Raw genomic sequence first — 13,560 nt, 5'->3', positions numbered from 1 at the left:
GAGGCTTCCCAAGCCATGCAGAACTGTGAGTCAATTAATCCTTCTTTATAAATTACCCAGTCTCAGGCAGTTCTTTGTAGCAGCATGAAAACAGACTAATATATTTAGTCTCTGTCACAACTACTCAGGTCTACCATTGTAGTGTAAAAACAGCCATACACAATAGGTTACAGGTATAGCAGTGCTCCAGTAAAACTTTACTTAGGAAAAAGCAGGACGCAGGATAGACTTGGTCTGTGGGCTGTGTATTGTTTGCTGACCTCATATTCTTTTCCTCTGGGTGCTTTTAATTTTCTCTTGGATAATTGACTCTCAGATCTTCCATTTTTCTCTTCACTGTGCTCATGATTTTCTACATTCCTTTTAAGCTCCTACTTTGCAAATTCCTTTCTTTCCATAATTTCTGGATTTTTCTCCTTCTTTGAATGCCTCAGACTTTTTGATCAGATGCTGGATATTGTGAATTTCACTTTCTTAAATGCTGGGTATGTATACTGCATTTCCTTAAAGAGGCTGCAATTTGTTCTGTATGCAGTTAAATTACTTAAAGAATTTAACCAGCATTAGAATTTGATCCTTTTAAGACCTACTTTTAATCTTTGTTGGGTGTAAACTTTATACTGTAAAGGATTAGCGTTTACTCCAGTGCTAATTTAGCCCCATTGCTAAGCACAATACGCACCTCAGGATAAAGGGGGAGACTAATCAGCTTGGGAGGTCAGTATGAGAAGATATGAACATACTGAAGAGTAGGAGGCAATTAATTAGTCTGCTGAAAGCTGGGAAGAGAAAGTAGCATAAGGGGAATGGTATGCTATCCTGAGACCTGAATGTGCAAAGGTCTAGAGATGGCAAGTATATGGTGCTGTGTGAAAAAAAATGATGCAAGGTCCAATATGCATGAGAGAGGGCATAAAGGCAAGAATGGAAGAGATAAGGCTAGTAAAGCAAACAGAAACTAGGCAGGTATAACAAATGACTTTAAGAACTACATTTCTCAACCCTTTAGATTATCACATATAGGTTTTAACAAAGTAGATCTTTTTTTTTTTTCTTAAGGAATCATGTTTGGAGTGCAAAAGGATAAAGAAAACACACTGTTATTTCATTTTACAAAATTCATTGTTAAGCTTTTGTTAATATGTAATTTGCTTAAGTCCTGTTGCTCCATTAGAGTATTGACTTTGGAGCTCTGAAGACTTGGGTTAAAATCTCAGTTCCGATTTTTACTAGCTGCACAATGTTGAGCAAGTTCCTTAACCAGAATCTTTATTTTCTTTGTCCATTAAGGGGTGAGGGAGGATATGGGTATGAGCCCACTTATAGGGGTGGTATAAGTTAAAAAGACACATAAATATCTGCCAGCGTCCAGCACACGGTAGACTCTCGATATACGTTAATAATCCCCTTGAATGAAAGACCTATGGGGAAAAAATTCCTTTTGTAGTCCAGTTCTCAACCCAGGTGGCACATTAAAATCATGTGAGGAACTTCAAAAAACGTTGATGCCCAGTCTCCACATAATGTAATTGGTCTGGGATGAGGCTTGGGCATGGTATTATTTTTTAAAAAGCTCTTCAAGTGATTTCAACATGAAATGCAAGGTTAAAAACTGATGATCTGGCCAGGAAAGGCTAAATTTTTCACCCTCTGAAATCAAGGGATGTGTGTGTATGTGTGTGTGTGTGTGTGTGTGTGTGTGTGTCAACACCACAAGCAAAACATGAAAATATGAGATCCATGAAGAGAAAAACAACTGCAGGTCATAACAGACACTGACGAGAGCTGGCAATACACTTGGCTGACTTCTTAGATTCTATTTTTAATGTTAAGTCCACACTGGTTATGTAACAGTGGGGCTAATGGTTTTATATAATAAATCCTTTTGAATTTGTGAAACCTAGATTGCTGATTTTATAAAAATCTTGATTCTCATTTCTTTAAAAATTATTTCTATACAAATTTCTTCATACGGGAAAGCTTTTTTTTTAAACAAGCTAGTTTTTTTTAAAGCAGTTTGTTTTTTTAATCCCCCATTCATTTTGAGGTTCGTTCACTTCTAAAAAAGGACTGTAAGAAAATTAACTTAGGCTAACACTGAAGATACAGAACAGTTTGATAAAAAGAATATACATATGAAACAGCTTATATTTTAGAATTATTTGTTTTTTGGGGATAGTAACTTTTAATTCAAATTTCCTTACTGTTGAATTTTAACTTAATTACAGGTTTGCATTATCTAAGATTTAACCTTACTCCTCTGGATGATGTTACTGAGTTGCTAATAATAACTAGTTAGCATTTCCTAGTATGTTTTTGTAAAATGTGAATAACTTACTCTTCTCTACTTCAGGAATATTTAGTTTCAGAAATCTAAACTCATTGGAAAAAATGTATGATGAAAGGATATATAAACTATCACATTTTTATGAGAAAAAATACTATAAATGTACAGTATTTTTGAAATACTCATTTTAAAAGAGCTCTTTATATGGAATGTATCATGTGAAGTACACAATCATAGGAAAAGACAGACTGAGAATTAAAGACCTGGAACAAAGTACAAAGCATCAAAATGAAGATTTCCAGTAACTGGACAAACAGTGCCAATTATTTTTTTCCTAAACTGTGCTGGGCACACAATAAGCATCCAATTCCAATTATAAGATGATAGCTTTAAAGAGGTAGTAGGTGAAAAGAAGACAACTACTTTTGTAAGTATTATCATACAAAGAACAGAACTGAAGAGAAAAAAATTATAGATTTGAACTTAAGATTTAGCTTGAAAGTTTTTGTTCTTTCCAGATGTGCGTTAATGTAATAGGCTGTGTGAACCTTTCGCATGGACTCCCCAATACCTCTAGGCATCATAATGAATTTTTATCTCTACATCCAAAGGATCTACCAACAATTTAAGGTATGGAGATAAAAGTCAGGGATCTCCAGGCACATACTGCCCTGCTTCGATTATTTAGCTGGAAGAGAGGCAGTGGGGGAAGGTGCTTGAATGGAGAATGAGCTAGAATCCTTCCTTCAATTTGAGATACGTTAACGCCATAAATCAGAGTTGCATAGGCACCTGCTTTAGTGGATAGGTTACCAGAGCTTGTGTAACATCATATGTATTTCCTTCTTTGCATATCTCTAAACAATTTTTTACTTCGTGTCAATAAACATCTTTGAAAGAAACAGACTCAGATTTATAGTTTTTCATTTTTGCTAGCAGTGAAGCCTAATGCTTCTTAGCAGCAATGAGCAACTTCATTTAAACTGATTACTCTGACTAAAGGAAAGAAAAACAGCAATAGTACTCAGTCTTCAGAGTCAAACCTCACAACAGTTGGAGCTAAGTACAAGGGTTCGGAACATGGGAGAAAGAAAAGACCTAATGTGACAAATCTGTAATTAACAGGGATCTGTTAGAATCAGAGCAGTCCTGAGTATTACCTTACTAAAAAAGTTCAGATGCATAGGTTTTGAATGAAGTTTCTGATTATTCTGGTTCCAAATATGTGGAATTCAACAAATCATGTAAAAAGTTACTATATTTTTAATGTTAAAAGGAAGTCTTCAAGTTTTTGGTACTGGTATGAGTTATCATTTGAATACTCTCAGTGTTACTATATTCAGTCAGCTTTCCATATCCTCAGGCTCTGTATCGTTAGATTCCAATAACTTTGGACAGAAAATTTAAAAAACCAATAAATATCATAAAAAAAGTACAAATGAAAAAACAATATAACAACTACATAGCACAATGTAAGTGCTATGCAATAATATCTAATCATTTAGAGATTAAAGTATATGGGAGGATGTACATAGGTTATATGCAAATACTGTGCTATTTTATATAAATAAGGGACTTGAGCATCTGTGGATTTTAATACCAGGGGATGGTGTTCTGGAACCAATCCACTGCAGATACCAAGGAAAGACTCTAACTAGAATTCATTTTATCATTTAAAAAAGTCAATACATATTATCTTGATACATAAAATCCTTGAGAGACCTGATATTCATAGATAAAGCTGCATAAGTCTAATTGCTTTTATGAAAGTTCCTAGAAGCATCTTAGCCCAATATCAATCTATCAAGTATTAAATCACTTTACCAATTTCAATAAATGCCAAGACTGATATAATCTGGTCATAAGTTGCTATCAAGTAAGTGGATAACTGAATACACAGGATAGCTCAGAAATTCACTATTGGGATAGGAAGACCACAGAAAAGCATGATAACTGGTTCATTCATTTATAAGGAGGAGAACCTTCATTAAAGCTGCAAAGAATTTTCAGTTTTTAATCTAATCTGCCTTCCTAATCTTCCTGGTGACTGGAAACAGGTTAGGAATGGGAGGTAATGGAATAAACATGAGGATTTATGTTTTTAACCACTGCCATAAAAGCTTGGGAAAAAGATAAACCCCAAATCATCGAAGAACATTGTTTCCTTAAAATGTTTTCAAAATAAATATGAGACCAATCTTCAGAACAGTGCACAACTGTGGATAAGTTAAAACCTTTAGGAAGGGGGATAACTGGGATTAACTCTTGAGTACTATATAATCAAGAACCAGGAGAACTGACATGTTTCCAGTTTTCTGGCAAAAGAAAGTGTAGGAAGGTAGGGTTTGGCATTTTAACATTTTATCTAGAACTATGAAAATAGAAACAACAGTGCAAAACATATGACTGAAACAAACAAAAACCCAAATGTAAAACTCTAAAAATATGTGATCAATGTTTAATATTCTGAGGAATAAGTAACAAAATCAAGACAGATTTTTTACTTAGCTGGGTTCATTTCCTCTGAATTCTTCTAAGAGTTAAAAATGAACTATCACATTGATTGATTTAGAACCATCAGATTTTACTTCTGGAAAATCTATTACCTTTCAAAAAGTTATAATTTTAATGTTAGCACAAAAATGACTTCCTAACATTTCATTAAAAAAAAAAATTTCGCAGCCAAAGATTCCTATTTTTGAATTACAGTACTGCAAGGCACATACAGAACTCACCTCCTTCAAAACACACAGAAGATATACTCCCTGAAATAGAATTTTAAAATCCTTGAACAATTAGAAATACTACAAAGTTAGCATTTTTTAGGTAAAAATGTTGCTCCTACAGGATCATGCAACTTTCTTAAAATCAATTCAGCACATACGTATAAAGAATCCTTTTTAAAAACATTTGTACTTGAAATAGACACAGTGATGCTGAAGACACTAAACAAAAACTGAAAAGTACTATATCTTGATAAATTTTGTTATTGCCTTCCTTAGAGACTTTATCATCTCTAGTTGATTTTCAAAGACTTGAATTTAATAATGGGGTAATTACACAAGACGTAAAGGATTTTTTAAAAACAAGTATTTTTTACCTCTAGCATCAATTCTTTTATAAAGAATGCTAAATAAATTACATTTTTTGTTCAGTAAAACTGAAGATAGACCATTTAAATGCTTCTACCAAATTTAACGCAGCTTAATTAGGGACCAGGTACATATTTTCTTCTGAACATTTTTGGTCAAGCATGTCTAACCATAAAAGCAAATGGAATTTTAAGAGGTAGATTTTTTTCCCATGATGCATTTTGTTAATAAATGTGTCAAGAAAATAAAAACAAGCACTGAGTGTCTTCTCTTGAAGTATAAGGGTCTAATGAAAAATAAAAGATAGATATTTGTTATAGTCTGACATTTTAACAGTCATAGTATTAGACGTTTCGTGACCAGTGCATTTTGGACTTTCTCAGGATCAAAATACGAGTCTGCCAACTGTATTAAATCCTCCTCCACCCCCTCCACCAGTTGGTCCACAGCTTCCTGGTGGGTCATTGTCATCAAATCCATTGGGCCGAAATGAACATGAAGCAGATGCAGCTTGTAGGGCCCGGGCTCGAGCATTCAACTCTTGTTCCTAAAATTAAAAATAATTTTTATGAAATTAAAATGATAAATACAATGGATGGTTATATCACCTATACAAATATTTTAAAACTACCTTAATCCTTATAAGCATTCTTCAAATCTCAATAACTTTGAAACTAAAGCACCTAAGAAAAAAAATTTCTCTAAGAAAATATTACAGTTCCTGCAACACTCTCTAAAACATACTGGAATAGATCCTTTTCTAATATATTTAACATAGAATTCAAAGATTATCACAATAGATTATCTATTCTCCAGCAATTGGGGCTATTTTGGAAGTGGGTGATTACAGTTAAATGTATGAATAAAGGAAAAAGACTGAATTTTTTTCTGCCCTTTCCATAGACTATTTCTCAATAAATAATAAGACAGGTCTCAAAAAACACTGACAAGTAAAATGAAGCCTACCTCCTCACAGTAATATTTAAAACGTTTCCTTATCAGGAAAACTTTTATCAGATATCAGTCATATTTATCTAGATGCCACGCGTATGTTAGGTATTCAATAAAAATGATCTCAGATTAGAATACTATTAGGTGCTTAGCTTCAAAGGGAGCAAATATGAATAAATAATGGCAAATTCATTTGGCAAGGTATACAACTGGATTCTAAAACTGGGACCCACAAACTCTTTGGAAAAATATGCAAAATATTCTGGCATGTGCCTATTTTTCTGGGAGAGGATCTACAGATTTCAAATAGGGTTGGTAAAAATAAGGTCTGAAAGTTACTGGTCACAGCATACCTGAACTTGTTAGCATATTCATCCTGAAGGGCTTTCAAAATACAGTTAACATTAATAATGAAAACACTATTATTTCAATTTTTCAACTTAAGGCCTAGTGATTTTGTTCCATCTGGCAAAGTAATACTATTTTATAATTTCTAGCTAAAATGGTTTAGTTTATTATTCTTCCCTCTTCACAAAATGCTCAATTTTTCGTTACGAAGAAAAGACCCAGGCATACCCTGACACCTATCTGTCATATTATAGATACTTTATTTTTCAGTAGCATGCAGCATCTTCTGTTCAAGTCCCAGTACACAAGATGATCAAGAATCACCTATTTTTATGGCAGAAAGGGACCATTGATAAATCCTTGTGACAAAATGGCTTAACTAACCAGTCTCTGTTAGAACTTTTAAAACTTAATTTGCAGGGTATTTCTTAAAAATACTTTTGTGATCTACAGTGTCATTTACAACATTTATAATTGCTGGCTCTTTGGTATAATATCTACCTACAGAGTATTTTTAAGGTGATATATATATTTATCCTTTGATCTATAAAATTAAAGTAGGAATTATAAATGTTTTACAGATTGAAATTAAGTGCCATAAGTGACATCAGAAACAGATAGAAACCCCCCCACCCACAAATCCTCATTGTTCTAGCTCTATAACCTATTAAACTATCCAAACAAGTGATGAAATTAGGACTCTGTATCTGAGAAACAATACACGGTTTCAGATATATAGACAATGTTCCCTAATGAATTAAAACTGAACAAACACGTAAGGTAGAGTTCAAGAAGTTCTCCTTGAACTTCTGCTACTAACAGATATGGCAAATCTTGCATAGATGTTTTTATACAGTGATTTCCTTATAGAAACTATGTCGAATGACATAAAATATAAAATTAGTAACTCCATTGCTTCTGTACCCATGAAACCTATACTGTATTTCAAGATATACAACATCCCAAAAAAGTAATATTCTTTTTCTGCTTTATTATTTATAGAAATATATGGCTGACAGAAAAAAATGTGTGGTATTCTGTTTTCTGATAAGCTTAGACAATGGATAAAAATAGGAGAAACTGTCTTTTATTTTATTTAATACAGGTAAGAACATTGTGTACAATGTCAAAATTATGATTATCATAGAATGTGTAATTTATATCACAAATTTATATCAAGTACTAAAATTAATTCTAATTTCAGTAGTAGACTATAGATCTAGTCACAGGAAAGTTATTGCTCCTTGAGACAAATAATTTTCAGTATATTTATATTTCTCATTCAAGTAAAACTGTTGGCATTAATCCTTTTATTTTTCTTTAAACTGCACATATATATTGAATATACTCTTCTGAATGTATGAAAAAGAAAATAATTAAGAAGTTAAGAAGAACTACTACCTCCTCCAAAGAAACAAAGGAAAGAAACCAAGCAAGAAAAGATGGGAAGTGGTCTGTGGCTGATGCGGGACAGATGGGTGGGTAATCTGGACCATGCAATGATGATGCCTTACGCAATCTCTCACTGTATCCTAAACAAAGGCTTAGTTCTTATATTCCAGACACTAAAACAATGGAGATACTCCTAATGGAAGCTGGACTGAAGGGAAAGAAATATATGAAGAGAAAAGTCCTTTCAAAAATTTACTTCGAGATCCACAATTTGCATTGTTTTCCCAAATGTCAGGCTATGATACACAGAGTAGAGAATGGTTTGTCATATAAGATTTTTTTGCCTGGGTTTTTCAAAACCACGGATCTTGCCAATACTCAAAAGAGCAACATTTTCTAACCCTTGTAAATCTGGTTGTGGCTAGATTTAAAATTGAAAAATGACATCCTAAAATGTAAAAATGAAATCCTGAAAAAAGCTTCTTAAAATTATCACAAGGTGAGTTTCTAATCTGATTATGAAGTATTAAAATGAAAGCAGCTACCCTGATATGTACTAAAATGGTAAATTCATTAGCAATATTGTTCAAGAGCAAAGGAACTCAAGATGTTCACTTCACATCCTTACTTTTATGATTTCAGTTTTTATAACTGTTTTATAAATAGGTATAATGCTATTTCTTAAAGTTTTAGTCCAGACATAGTAATCTATTATAAAGCATGACATATATTTATAATAATTATATCTAAAACATGGATATAAAAACAAAAATGATAGAATGAAAACACACATGTACATGCTCCAGGTGTTTAAGAAGTGATAGCTGAAAACTGCTGTATACATAATCTCAACGCTATAGTTTTCTATTGCCTGGCAATTATGAGCACGTGTGCATCCACATAACAGAATAAACAACGTAGTCTCTTAACATGTACTTAAAATACCAGAATAATCTGATTAAATGGTATGAAAAACTTCACAATTTGAGCCTTTATCAATCACTGTATTTAAAAGTAAATAGGCTGGGCACAGTAGCTCATGCTTGTAATCCTAGCACTTTGGGAGGCCAAGGTGGGCAGATCACTTGAGGCCAGGAGTTTGAGACCAGCCTGGCCAACATGACGAAACTCTGTCTCTACTAAAAATACAAAAAAATTTACCAGGCATGGTGGCGTATGCCTGTAATCCCAGCTACTTGGGTATCTGAGACCTGAGATTTGCTTGAACCCAGGAGTGGAGGTTGCAGTGAGCCGAGATCACACCACTGCACTCCAGCCTGGGTGACAGAGTGAGACTCTGTGTCAATAAATAAATAAATAAATGTAAATAATCACAATCTAAATATAAGTTCCTAATTGAGTTGATTATTGGGCCACATGCAGTGGCCCAGCACTTTGAGAGGCCGAGGAGGCAGGATTGCTTGAACCCAGGAGTTTGAGACTAGTCTGGGTAAAATAGCAAGACAATCTTTAAAAACATTTTTTTTAAAAAATTAGCCAGGCATGGTGACACATGCCTGTAGTCCTTAGCTACTCAGGAGGCTGAGGCAGGAGGATCACTTAAGCCCAGGAGTTCAAGGCTACAATAAACCATGATCACAGCACTGCACTTCAGCCTGGGTGACAGAATGAGACAGTCTCAAAAAAAAAAAAAAATCGAATATTTATTATTGTATTTTTGCTTTAAAAGGGTACTCTGATAATGAAACTTTGATTTACTACCTAGTCTTAATACAGGTAAATACCTTAATATAAAATTTGGTGGTATCTTTTCTTGTATCAAACAACTTGTCAATATGAAACTTAAGATTGAATCTAGGACAACTGCAAAAAAATGAAAAACTGAATTAACAAAATACATAATGCTTTTTCTTTATAATAAAGTAACATACAGCCTTAAAATAATAATGAAAAGAACAGCTCCTCATGCTCAAATGTTGTATAATCAGAAAGCAATGGGGAAAATGGCAAGATAAACTGGAAAATCACTTGGAGCTAAGCTACAAACAAGTAGTTGCTATGGCTATACAAGCATTTGGGATTCTAATCACAGAAATGAGAGTAGTTTTTTATCTTTCAAAACCCATATTTCTCCTTTGACTAGTGTTTATATGATATCTAGTAAGAAGGACTCAGTTGAATATTCTATTTCTAGTATGTTGATCATAAGCCATCTGACTAGATGTCAGAGTCTTCAGTAGTTAATCAGTTCAAACAAATATTCTGATTTTCTATTTTTTTCTGTAAAGTTTATTGTTTTTGTCACTCAAGAACATTGCCATACTTCTTTAAAAATGTATGAGTATTTTATAATGCAGTAAATTTGAAGGCTTTTGAGAAAATTTCCCTCTAAAAATCAGTACTATAGTGGCTCATTTCTTATTCTCTCTGTATCTTTCAGGAGTGACTTTCAAACACAAAATTTTTAAAATGTACTCATTCAAACTCAAAATCACTTAGACTACCCAATTAATGTACCTAGAATTTCACCTGTAGTTTACTGCTAGCCCTGTATGTTGAGAACAAATTCGCAAGTTTCAAAAACAAAAAAAAAATACTTTCAGCAAGAATTTTAACTTTTTATTTAGCCTTTAAGTAATAAAATCACTACCTCCTTGAAAAAAGTATATTTATCAATAAATTTATCTCATATAAAACCATTCCTTGGCTTTGATTTACAATTGTTCTATTATCTCCTTGGTTTTACTGCCCACATCCTCAAAACATATGAATATCCTTTCTTTACATAGTCTACCTTTTAGTGTTTTTTAATCTTATCCACCTAAATATCAATAAATAGCCATTAAAATATTTACATAAAGGTCTTGCGGGCATAAACACCACATTTAGCAGTTGTTTCCTCTGGTGGGTGAGGCTGAGGGGAAGAGGGAGGATATGTCCACTTTTGTAAACTTTCTGTATTTTGTATGGCATGATTTCAGAATGAGCCATCTTTTGTAATGAACAAATAAAGTCTTCTGCATTACATCTAATTGCCACTTTTCATTTAAATTGTCACAATATTAGAAAGGCAATTTAGTTATACAGGTTGAGAATACTTCATATAAATCCAGACCTTCATTTCAGAATTTCATAAAAACTCCTAAGTTAGATTCCAAAATGAGGGTACTCATTTAACTATGTCAATTGTTTAATATTTTCAACAAATAAAGCTTGTATTTCCCGACTTACCTGTAAATACAGTTTATTGTCTTTTGTTATAGCATCCATAAGTTCTTTCTGTAGAGGTGGGTCTCCATTGATCCAGAGTCCACTGGTTGAGTTATTACCACTTAAACCATTAGTACTGTGCTGTTTTTTATACAAAAGCACATAAGCTGTGTCCTTTGGAAACCTGCTCGTAATTTTCTGGACTGACTGAAATGAAGTAAATGTCACTCTACTGTCATTAAATAAAAACCATTCTTTTGACATTTCCTTATTTTCCAAATCCTGTTCAAAAACTGCACTGGGACTATCTCTCCCTAGTAAATGACTTTGGGAGGATGCTAATGCCAGAGCCTCAGACTGGTGGTACATCTGATATGAAGAGTCTGTACTTGTGATATTTCTGGCATAAGAATAGTAATGCCCACTTTCAGAGGATACACCAGAGTGAACCACAACAGAACTTAATAGATAGGGCACCAATTTTGTGCAGGAAGCTTCATCAGTCCCTGAAGGCTTTAATTTTTTAGCAAGGTTCTCACTAAGATCAGTGAAGTCAACATCTACAGACCAACTTTCTGACAATGAAGAGAAAGAAGTAGTTCTTTTAACTGGCAACTCCAAAACCAGTGGCAGTGATACATTGTCTAAAATTTTCCTTCTCACATGATACTTCTGATCATACGAAAATCTCAGGAGAGTAAGAATAAGGTATTCAGGTTCCTCCGTGATTTGCATAGTTTTCTCAGCATTTTGCAGAGAGGCACAGTTTTCACAATAATATTGGTTATCACCAGTAAGAATCTCTGGAGCCAAAAAATAATTTAGTAAGTCAGTTACTGAAGGTGTGGTTTCACCTCCTGGTTTCTGAGGTACATCTTTATTAACGAGAATCTTGTTAGATTCGTTAGGGACAGAAGTGTTTTCAGAACAGTAAAACTCATTAGGAGGACTGCCTATGGTTCTTTCATTTACAACTGAGTCACAGATGAAGGCAGCTGTTGTTGGATTATAAACTACTGGTTCTTCTGAAGGACCGGGTACAGCGGCTTGCATTAGACCACCATCTTGCGTGCTGGGTGATGATGCTGGATCTTGGAAAGACATGTTTTCCAAAGAAGAGGAAGGACAAAAGGCAAGCGAAAGATCTGTAAAGGCTTCCACTTTTTGTGAGGTACTCCTGCAGTTCAAACAACGTATGTGAGTTTGTAGTTTTCCTCCAAACATTTTTTCTATTAAAGTCTTCTCACCGTCACTTGTACGAGGGGTCTCTGTTAGTACTGCTGCTTTACTAGCTACTTCCTGTAAAGAAGTTTCACTGCATTCCAGAATTTCAGAAGGCTTGTGTGAGGACTGAACTTTCAAGATCTTTTCTTCTTCATGGAGCCTGCAGGAGAGGATATCATTATATAGTTACTTAAATTAACTTCAAATGTCATTTCTATTTAAAAATATTAGTGGCTTCTATAAACTATTTTAATCAAATTTAATGTTTAATGTAAACAAATCAGGTTTTTCCTGTTTTAATTAAAAGAAAATTGAATAGTTTGAGAATGCAGAAAAAAAGCTGGGTGGCTATTACTACTCTATACTCTCATTTCACTTTCTTCATACTGCTACTTAATAGCACGTATTACATTGCAGTTAATTATAAACGTCCCTTAACTGTCTTATATTATCTCTGTCTTCCTGATGTCTCATAGAAAGTCAGGCACAAATAAACTACGAAATAGATTCTTAGCTGAATGGAAGGAAGGCTGCACATACCGAGCCCAACTAAGTTTACTAGTCATTCCACAGAGCAGAACAAAGACAGGGAGATACAGATGATAACAGGTTTTATTAATTAAGTGGTCAGGCAACAATAAAATATACCAAACCCATACAATTATGAACTGGTCTAAAGGAGTGGCTCTTAAATTTTTTGGTGCCAGGACCCCTTTATACTCTTAAAAATAATTAAAAAACAAAGAGCTTTCCTTTACATGGGTTGTATCTATTGATATTTACTGTCAGAACTGAGAAAATAAAATATTAACATTTAACAAACAATAATACACCCATTACTTAATATTAGTAACATTTGAAAAATGAAAAAGCTGTATTTTCTAAAACCAAAAAAAAGTAAGAATGGCAGTGTTTTACATTTTGCAAATATTTTAAGTATCTGGCTTAAAAGAAGACAGCTGGAGCCTCTTATCTTCTCTGCATTCTATTGTTATATGTTTTTTGGATGAAGCATATAAAGAAAATCTGGCCTCACACAGTTATGCTGTTGGAAAAGAGAAGCCCTCACAGACTCCTGAAAGTGTTTTGGGAACC

At 33.7% G+C, this 13,560-nt stretch overlaps 1 protein-coding gene across 2 annotated transcripts in view; it reads right to left on the bottom strand.

Moving 5' to 3' along the window:
- Positions 1-4,731: 4,731 nt before the first annotated feature.
- The window catches only part of USP38 (ubiquitin specific peptidase 38), a 34,304-nt gene continuing 25,475 nt past the window's right edge, over positions 4,732-13,560 (bottom strand). For both annotated transcript variants that reach the window (XM_055276003.2, XM_055276004.2), the window contains 2 exons: positions 11,263-12,625; positions 4,732-5,926 (listed from right to left, as the gene is read on the bottom strand). In XM_055276003.2, coding sequence (XP_055131978.1) covers positions 5,765-5,926; positions 11,263-12,625 — 1,525 coding nt within the window. In that variant the 3' untranslated portion in view covers positions 4,732-5,764. The remainder of the gene's footprint in view (positions 5,927-11,262; positions 12,626-13,560) is intronic.

The sequence above is a fragment of the Symphalangus syndactylus genome, chromosome 4 (assembly GCF_028878055.3).
Source record: "Symphalangus syndactylus isolate Jambi chromosome 4, NHGRI_mSymSyn1-v2.1_pri, whole genome shotgun sequence".
Classification (NCBI taxonomy): Eukaryota; Metazoa; Chordata; class Mammalia; order Primates; family Hylobatidae; genus Symphalangus; species Symphalangus syndactylus.
The sequence above is the reverse complement of the archived record's forward strand: the minus strand, read 5'-3'. Positions and strand labels throughout refer to the sequence as shown.